Source organism: Salminus brasiliensis, chromosome 5 (genome assembly GCF_030463535.1).
Source record: "Salminus brasiliensis chromosome 5, fSalBra1.hap2, whole genome shotgun sequence".
Taxonomy (NCBI): domain Eukaryota; kingdom Metazoa; phylum Chordata; class Actinopteri; order Characiformes; family Bryconidae; genus Salminus; species Salminus brasiliensis.
In genome coordinates, this window is record NC_132882.1 from 1,587,103 (window position 1) to 1,597,102 (window position 10,000).

Consider the following 10,000-nt stretch of genomic DNA (forward strand, 5'->3'; position numbering starts at 1 on the left):
TGTGATATACACTGAGGAGGCGGAGCTACAGTCTCTCATTAGAGTGAATATTAATAACGCTCTAAATGTAGGTATTGTGATATACACTGAGGAGGCGGAGCTACAGTCTCTCATTAGGGTGAATATTAATAACGCTCTAATTGTAGGTATTGTGATATACACTGAGGAGGAGGAGCTACAGTCTCTCATTAGAGTGAATATTAATAACGCTCTAAATGTAGGTACTGTGATATACACTGAGGAGGCGGAGCTACAGTCTCTCATTAGGGTGAATATTAATAACGCTCTAAATGTAGGTATTGTGATATACACTGAGGAGGCGGAGCTACAGTCTCTCATTAGGGTGAATATTAATAACGCTCTAAATGTAGGTATTGTGATATACACTGAGGAGGCGGAGCTACAGTCTCTCATTAGGGTGAATATTAATAACGCTCTAAATGTAGGTATTGTGATATACACTGAGGAGGCGGAGCTACAGTCTCTCATTAGGGTGAATATTAATAACGCTCTAAATGTAGGTATTGTGATATACACTGAGGAGGCGGAGCTACAGTCTCTCATTAGAGTGAATATTAATAACGCTCTAAATGTAGGTATTGTGATCTACACTGAGGAGGAGGAGCTACAGTCTCTCATTAGGGTGAATATTAATAACTCTAAATGTAGGTATTGTGATATACACTGAGGAGGCGGAGCTACAGTCTCTCATTAGGGTGAATATTAATAACGCTCTAAATGTAGGTATTGTGATATACACTGAGGAGGAGGAGCTACAGTCTCTCATTAGGGTGAATATTAATAACGCTCTAAATGTAGGTATTGTGATATACACTGAGGAGGAGGAGCTACAGTCTCTCATTAGGGTGAATATTAATAACGCTCTAAATGTAGGTATTGTGATATACACTGAGGAGGCGGAGCTACAGTCACTCATTAGGGTGAATATTAATAACGCTCTAAATGTAGGTATTGTGATATACACTGAGGAGGCGGAGCTACAGTCTCTCATTAGAGTGAATATTAATAACGCTCTAAATGTAGGTATTGTGATATACACTGAGGAGGCGGAGCTACAGTCTCTCATTAGGGTGAATATTAATAACGCTCTAATTGTAGGTATTGTGATATACACTGAGGAGGCGGAGCTACAGTCTCTCATTAGGGTGAATATTAATAACTCTAAATGTAGGTATTGTGATATACACTGAGGAGGAGGAGCTACAGTCTCTCATTAGGGTGAATATTAATAACGCTCTAAATGTAGGTATTGTGAGATACACTGAGGAGGAGGAGCTACAGTCTCTCATTAGGGTGAATATTAATAACGCTCTAAATGTAGGTATTGTGAGATACACTGAGGAGGAGGAGCTACAGTCTCTCATTAGGGTGAATATTAATAACGCTCTAAATGTAGGTATTGTGATATACACTGAGGAGGCGGAGCTACAGTCTCTCATTAGGGTGAATATTAATAACTCTAAATGTAGGTACTGTGATATACACTGAGGAGGCGGAGCTACAGTCTCTCATTAGGGTGAATATTAATAACGCTCTAAATGTAGGTATTGTGATATACACTAAGGAGGAGGAGCTACAGTCTCTCATTAGGGTGAATATTAATAACGCTCTAAATGTAGGTATTGTGATATACACTGAGGAGGCGGAGCTACAGTCTCTCATTAGGGTGAATATTAATAACGCTCTAAATGTAGGTATTGTGAGATACACTGAGGCGCACTATACACTACATAATAAATAGTGATGTTGACGCCTGCAGTGGTTTAGTTGTGATACAGTAGCTGTGTTTTTCATCTTCATCAAAGTGATGAAGATGTAGATGAAGAGGACACTTTATCACCAGCTCAGATTACCCTCTAGGTTTATTATACTGTTATTAATCACGATGCAGAAACTACCATGAATTATTCGGCAACAGAATAGCATATTCCACGAAGCTCCACAGGGTTCTATTTTAGGGTCTATGTAATTGATGTTGATTTTGTCAGAGCTACTGACCCGAAGTGTGGGTCAGTGTACAGGGTTCGAGGAGTTCCACATCTCAAAGGTTTACTAGGTAATGCAGCATTTCTAAAACAACCTTGTTTACGATATCCAGAGTGGTGATGATGATGATGAAGATGATGATGGTGATGATGATGATGTGTGCTTTTAGATTCGCTTATAAAGAGCAATCGCTGACAAGATGAGATCGGCCACGTATAAGCCCAGATTCACGTACGTCAGCACTGTGGCCATGTTCAGGTCATGATAGCGCCGGTCATGCATCCGGTTGGTGTGTGCCGGGTTAACTGAGTAATTTCTGTACGCGAAGATTGGCCAGATGATGGCAGCAGACACGTACAGCGCCACGGCGACGATGTTGAAAATGAACTCCAGTTTGTCCAAAGCGAAGCAGAGCAGTCCCCCCAGCAGTTTGATCAGGTGGATCAGGATGATCAGCACGGAGACTGGGAAGCAAACCACATAGACCACAGTGCACCACACCATGGCTGCTGGTTTGTGGTATTTCTCCACACCCATGAAGTAGTCGGTTACCGAGGCCAGAAGGATGCAAGCGACCAAGCCTTGAGCAAAACGCAGCAGTCCTCCCAGGTTTGACAAATAACCACTCGGACACTTCAGCTTGGCCTTCACAGCGTCCACCGCGAATAGAACGAACGCTACAATGGAGAAAATGGCGCAGAAAATGTCGCCCAGGCAGGCGAAGCGTCCGCACACGAAAACGAAGCAGTAGATGATGGAGGCTGCGAGCAGCATGGATGAGCCTTGGAGATAAAGTCCACAGGCTAGATCTGCCCAGCTGTGCTTCAGCACGATCATCTCCACAATCTTATCACAGAGAAACTTCTCCAGCAGAAAGATGACCAGAGCCACGATCATCCCGAACGTCCACACAAACTCACACCAGATGCCAAATGGGTTACTCATGGTGCCCCGGAACATGGGGATGAGCAAAGCCAAGCCACAAAACACAGCCTGAAGAATCCTCAAAGAGCAGGACAGACTGCAGAAGCCCATGATCCTCCCAGTTCCAGTGAAGCAGCCCGAGGTCTACAGTGAGGTCTTCAGCTTGGAGACTTGGAGAGTGTGAGTGAGTGTGTTTGGGAGCTGGTTGGATCTGCTGACTCCTTGCTATCTGGCGACGGCATGAAGGTGTGGATTGCCCATTTCTTAAGAGCTGTTTTACATAAACGTACTACACCAGGCTACTACACCAGGCCGCATGAGGGTGTGTGTGATGTGTGACTGAATTACAGGCCATCCTTGCCTCCACGCTGCTTTTACACACTCCAAACTGCTGCGTTTAGGAGCCATTTCAACCCTCAGCTTCATCTTCAGCAAATAGTCTTCCTCAGTAGGAAGAGCCTAAATGATGGTCAGTTATACTGCTGGCTCTCTTCATTCAGGATGAAGCCTTTGGATCGGCAGGTACATGAGTTTGCTGGTTCATCGATTTGATAACTTCTAGTCTAGTCACCTTTAGCAGTGCTGATGTTGCTACAATCATAGTAGGTAACATCCAGGTCCTCTCTGGATTTCCCTTCGTAAGACATCTCAGAAAGCAGAGCCTCTGTTGTGTCATCTACCAGCTTAGGTCTGTGGAGTTCAGAGTCCATGACTGGTCCTCTGAAATGTGGACACCCATGATTGGAGGTGGTGCACCACTGCATTTTCTGAAGTTTCTCAGAAAAAATCAGTAGGGTCTTCTGCTTAAAATTGGTTACTTCTGAAGCTTGAAGGAAAAGTGGGGTCTTCAGCTGGAACATTTTTTCCTGAAGCTTGGATGATGAGCGGGATCTTCAGCTTGAAAACTGATCATTTTTTAATCTTGAAGGATCAGTAGGGTCTTTATCCTAAAACTGATTATTTAAGAAGCTTGGAATATCAGTGGGGTCCTCATCTTGAAACTGGTATATATTTCTGCGGGGTCTTCAGCTTGAAGTTGGTTATTTCAGAAGCTTGGATGATCAATGGGGTCATCATCCTGAAACTGATTATTTCAGAAGCTTGGAAGGTCAGTAGGGTCTTCAGTTTGATAGCTAGGAGGCAAATCTGTCAAACTCAGCAAGTGTGGCATTGCTGTCGGGGGAGGAATTCGTTGTTGTTGATAATGGAGTGGGCGCCTGGCCCCCACATTGTGAAGAGTTGCTGGTAAGGTGGTCCTCAATTCTCTGCCTGTTTGATATCCTGGTGGCACTGTCTGTTACTGACCTGTAGGCCATATCCTACACTCCCAGCATATTCCAGACCTTGCTGTTCATCCAGGCCTTCTGGTGGATGAAAACCTGAATGTGTTTGTTGCTGATTTGCATTATCACCACTGTCGTTACCATACACAGATCAGCCATAACATTAAAACCACTGAGAGGTGAAGTGGTTCCATTTGCTTCTGTCAAGAGGTGGATATACATATGGTTCATTCACTGAGGAAGGATTCCCACTAGATTTGGTTGCATTCAGCAAAAAAAGAGCAGTCATGATGTCAGGATGTTGGATGATTGCAACTCCACCTCAACCCCAACTCCTCCTAAAACCATGACATGGAGGACCATCACTGCAGAGAACACAGTTTACTAATGCATTCCATAGAAGAGGTGTCCACAAACATATAGCGTAAGTCAACAGTCTGACCTTAACTGCCATCTTTCTTTTTACCCGGCGTCATGTTGCTGTCCCTGATCACTGCTGAGTGCCTGTCCAGCACTAAGTTCTCCTGGCTAGGGGACATTACGGACCGTGGCAGTTACGGTACTAGATACAAGCGCACAGGGTCAGTCAATTTACCTATCTACCTGAGTCAACACCACTCTGACTTTAAAAGTAAATTACTGTCAGGGTTCTGGTATCTTGTCATGTTTGGACAAAAGTATTTAGACACATGCTCATTCATTGTTTCTACTGAGGTAATCCTGCTTTTGTTGGATTAACTGTCCCTGCTGTCCAGAGAAGAGACTTTCTATTAGATTCTGGAGGTGGAACATTGTTGTGAGGATTTGATTACCCAACTCCTACCAAAAGTACTGGATGGAGCTCCTCCACCATCATTCCAGAGAACACAGTTCTTCCACTGCTCCACAGCTCCTCAATGCTGGGGGGCTTTATACCCCTCTAGCCCACGCCTGGCATTATTAGGCAGCATGGAGCCAATAGGGTCATGATGTTGATCTGCTCCAGAGAGTCCTATTCTATTGGCAGTACTTCTTCTCTACAGGGACTAGACAAGCTGTGTGTGTGCAGTTGCACATCTGTGTCAGCAGTAGTTGCATCTTTAAAGAAGCTGTGTTCAGTAGGACGGTGGGGTGTTTTACAGTTGTACATTAGAATTGCAAAGTCTGAACATGTCATTTACCTACTTATCTGACTAAGCCAACGCACCTCCTCTGAGCTGATCTCCACCCAGTGAGGAACACTCAGAGCCCTAAGGTCTGCTGTTTTTTAGGAGGTTATTCTTCAGAGTTGTAGAAGCTGCATCAGTGTTTAATCACTGTTTAATGGACAGAACTGTCCAATCAGGGTTGTTCTCTCAGTGGTATCTGGTCAGATACAGTAAACCAGCTCTCCAATTGGTCGGGACTTCACTGGAAGAACGGAAGGCCGTCAGATTCATCACCAACACAGTTAGAACTGACAGAGGAATCCACCATTGGTGGTCTGATGCACTATGGGTGGGATCCGTTTCTGGCCCACTGGAAGTTCCAATGCACGTCCAATCACCTAGTAGGAACCCTTCCCATAACCCTCTATTTATGTATATATATTTAACTTTATTTATTTAAAAACTATAAATATATATTATTTATATATATATATATATGATATTTTTTCTATGTTTACTGGATTCATTAAGAGTTACGCTACTAATTGAATGATTTTAACTGAATCATTTTACACACATATACTTGCTGACCGATGTGGTAACTTAGCTGTTGATTAACCCTTATACTGATGAAGTGTGAGCAGGCAAAAACGCTGACGCTGAACTACAGACGATCTCAGCAGTTTATTGTCTGCTGTCCTGTAGAAAGAGGAACTCAGGAGTAAGAGAAGATTAACAGAGACACTTAAGCTTTGTCAATCACATCAGACTGCTCTCTGTTTCTGTCTCTGACCTTCTTCACAGAGACACTACCAGTCTCAGGTCTTCAGAAGCTCACTACCAAAGGAGTCAGGTAACTCAGTACAGATACTTCATTACTTTACTACAGTAGAAATGTTGGTTATATAAACTTTACTGCAGTAATTCTTTATTTTTCAGACTTTTTACTTCTACTTCTCACATTTTCCCCCAATTATCTGAACTTTCTCCTCCTTACATGTTAAAATCAGCCTCGTTCCTCCTATTTCATTTCCCTTTGTTTTCATTCCGGCTCGTCATCAATAAAAACCCTCTCCAGATAAATCTCTCCATCCGGAAAGTGTGAGTCTGATCCTGATTGGATGAGAAGTATAAACAGACACCATTCTGACTCCCTATTGGTTTATAAGAGATCCATCACACCTGCACACGTCCCGTCCCTCTCCAGCGAGCTCACAGCAGACGTCTGTAGTCTAGTATGAAGACTGTGTCCGTGGCAGAGACTCAAGAGAGCTGCAGTGAAACGTCCCGACTGAGCCCCACATTTACATTCCAATAAAGCTTATTGATCACACGCCTCTGAAGTCTGACTTTCTGCAGCTTTACAGAACTTCTAGACAACGACTCTTCATATTTTCCTCCATGAAGCTCATGTTGATGCTCAGTAGAGCACAGAGACGCTCCTTTAATAGAGCTGATATTACTGAAATGCTTCATTTTCAATGGGCAGATCTGCAGCTGAAACAGGAGCCTAGTGCAGCCCAACATTTTTAACATCAACATTTTAATAGATCATTCTCCTCATTATGACTTTTAGAGAAATGGGGTTTTGGGGAGGGGGGGGGGTAGTGCACTATAGACCCCTGTGGCGTGACCTGAGCTTTCAGCCTTTGTTCTCCTTCCATTACTTTTACTTTTCTACTTGAAGTGGTTCTGAAACCAGTACTTTTACACTTTTACTGGAGTAAAAAGCTTCAGTTGATACTTCAGCTTCTAAAGACGTCTTTTAAAACCTAGTATCTCCACTTACTTCTACCTGAGTGATGAATGGGAATACTTTTCACACCTTTGCTCACTACACTGAAATTCCCACAGCAACACCTCCAGCAGAAATGAGCATTATCATAGAGGTGTGTATTTCCCCTCATTTATTATTGGGCTTTAAGATTAATGGCCTGAACTGGAGGCCGAGCTCTAACAGTCTCGAGTCACTGTGATGTTTAGATGTGATCAGACGCCCTGATGACTTTCTGTTCATTAGACTGTGTCGGTGAGCTTTTATTACACAGTGTGAAACAGCAGAGCTGGAGGCTTTCCAGCAACAGTTTTAGAGTAGATGTCTGACAGTGAGGCAAAAAGAAATCTAACTTTAAAGACAGCAATATATATATATATATATATAATATATTAATAATAAACTGCACAGTTACACAACCAAACTATTACTACTGACATAACACAGTATAATAAAAATGGCTAAATACACACATACAATTACATACATTACTCTGCAGCCATCCTGAACCAAAGATTATAATAATGTGGATTTCAATATTAAAAACATAAAAATGTATATTCTGTAAATAGTGAATACAAAATTGTTTGCATATTTATATATTATTACATTATACTGGATATTAATGATATTAGAACTTCATACTGGATATTAATGATATTAGAACTTCATACTGGATATTAATGTTATTAGAACTTCATACTGGATATGAATGTTATTAGAACTTCATACTGGATATTAATGTTATTAGAACTTCATACTGGATATGAATGATATTAGAACTTCATACTGGATATTAATGATATTAGAGCTTCATACTGGATATTAATGTTATTAGAACTTCATACTGGATATTAATGTTATTAGAACTTCATACTGGATATTAATGATATTAGAACTTCATACTGGATATGAATGTTATTAGAACTTCATACTGGATATTAATGTTATTAGAACTTCATACTGGATATGAATGATATTAGAACTTCATACTGGATATTAATGATATTAGAACTTCATACTGGATATTAATGATATTAGAGCTTCATACTGGATATTAATGTTATTAGAACTTCATACTGGATATGAATGTTATTAGAACTTCATACTGGATATTAATGATATTAGAGCTTCATACTGGATATTAATGTTATTAGAACTTCATACTGGATATTAATGATATTAGAGCTTCATACTGGATATTAATGTTATTAGAACTTCATACTGGATATGAATGTTATTAGAACTTCATACTGGATATTAATGTTATTAGAACTTCATACTGGATATGAATGATATTAGAACTTCATACTGGATATTAATGATATTAGAGCTTCATACTGGATATTAATGTTATTAGAACTTCATACTGGATATGAATGTTATTAGAACTTCATACTGGATATTAATGTTATTAGAACTTCATACTGGATATTAATGATATTAGAACTTCATACTGGATATGAATGTTATTAGAACTTCATACTGGATATTAATAATTTTTTGTGTACGTGTGTTTTAAGACCGCTTGAAACCACATATCCCCAGACAGCTGAAGATCAGGTCGAGGGTGAAGAAGAGCAGGTTTAGGTAGGTGAAGAAGGTGACAGTGAACTGGATGCTCCAGATGCAGCTGTGTCCTGGGCAGTCTTTGGGTCTGGGATTGTTCCGGAAGCTGTAGAGGGGCCAGAGGATGGCGGCAGAGATATACAGCAGCACCGAAACGATCAGGAAGACGCCGACCAGCTTATCAATGCTGAAGGGGAGGCAGTCCTTCAGCTTGGTCATGATGTTGATGATGATGATGACGGGAATTATGGAAATGGGATGATGTAGGCCACGATGCACCATTGCAGCGCAGGCTTTCCCACATAGCCGATTAGAGAGATGTAAATGATGCAGCTGACAAAGGCCTCCAGGACCTTCAGAAGCCCGGAAGTTTCGCAAGATACGTGGCCGATCGGGTTGAGTCCCGCTTGTCCCGGTAAGTCTCAATGCAGTAGAGCAAGCAGGAGATGCACGCCAGAACGGTCACCACCCAACCCCACACGCTCTTCCTGTGAGCGTAGAAGTTTCCAAACATGACAGCGCAGGAGAACGTGGTCAGAGAAGACGTCATAGCTATTCCGGTGGTGAAGTCATCCCAGTCCATGCACATGTATAAGATGAGCTTGTGGATGAGCAGCGTCTCTATCACAGTAATGAAGAGGGTCAGGAGCGGACACAAGCCCCAGATCACCATGCAGTAGATCCAGTAGGTGTGACTGGGCTGACTCCGGATGGCGCTTACTATGAAGGTCACCACACACATGATTACCTGGAGCATGTGCAGGGCTCCACGGGTACTGGTCAGGGCGGACGGGGTAAACTTCACCTTGTCCATATCTAGAAGAGGTCAAAATAAGGTCAGTAATGGCAACAGACAACAGCGACTGAAAATCAGGGCCTTATTAGTACTATTAGCACACAGCAGCAGCAGTACTATTAGAACTAGAATTAATAGTAGCATTAATAAGAAGTAGTAGTAAAAACAGTTCTAGTGGTACTAGAAGTAGTACTAGTATTAATACTTTTGGTACTAGAAGTACTGTTGATTCTAGACAGTAGTATTAGTATCAGTGCTAGTGGTAACTAGAAGTAGTATTAGTATCAGTGCTAGTGGTACTAGAAGTAGTATTAGCACCAGCATTATTGGTCCTGGGAGTAGTATAGCACCAGTTCCAGTGGTACAATAAGTACTGTTGGTTCTAGTATTGTTGGTATGAGAAGTAGTATTAGCATCAGTTCAAGTGGTACTAAAAGAACTGTTGGTTCTAGTATTGTTGGTACTAGAAGCAGTATTTGTATCAATACTATTGGTACTAGAAGCAGTATTTGTATCAATA

At 41.6% G+C, this 10,000-nt stretch overlaps 1 protein-coding gene and 1 pseudogene across 1 annotated transcript; both read right to left on the reverse strand.

Annotated features, from left to right (window-relative positions):
- Positions 1 to 1,886: 1,886 nt before the first annotated feature.
- LOC140555890 (myeloid-associated differentiation marker-like protein 2) lies at positions 1,887 to 3,111 on the reverse strand. The gene has a single exon (XM_072679229.1). It carries the CDS (start codon positions 3,040 to 3,042, stop codon positions 2,173 to 2,175), a length of 870 nt encoding a protein of 289 aa, XP_072535330.1. The 5' UTR covers positions 3,043 to 3,111; the 3' UTR covers positions 1,887 to 2,172.
- A 5,522-nt stretch (positions 3,112 to 8,633) lies between these two features.
- LOC140555891 (myeloid-associated differentiation marker-like protein 2) lies at positions 8,634 to 9,498 on the reverse strand (annotated as a pseudogene).
- Between the last annotated feature and the right edge of the window lie 502 nt (positions 9,499 to 10,000).

Bases quoted from the DNA above. Each gene is read 5' to 3' on its own strand.
- LOC140555890 (XM_072679229.1), bottom strand. From the start codon at position 3,042: ATGGGCTTCTGCAGTCTGTCCTGCTCTTTGAGGATTCTTCAGGCTGTG.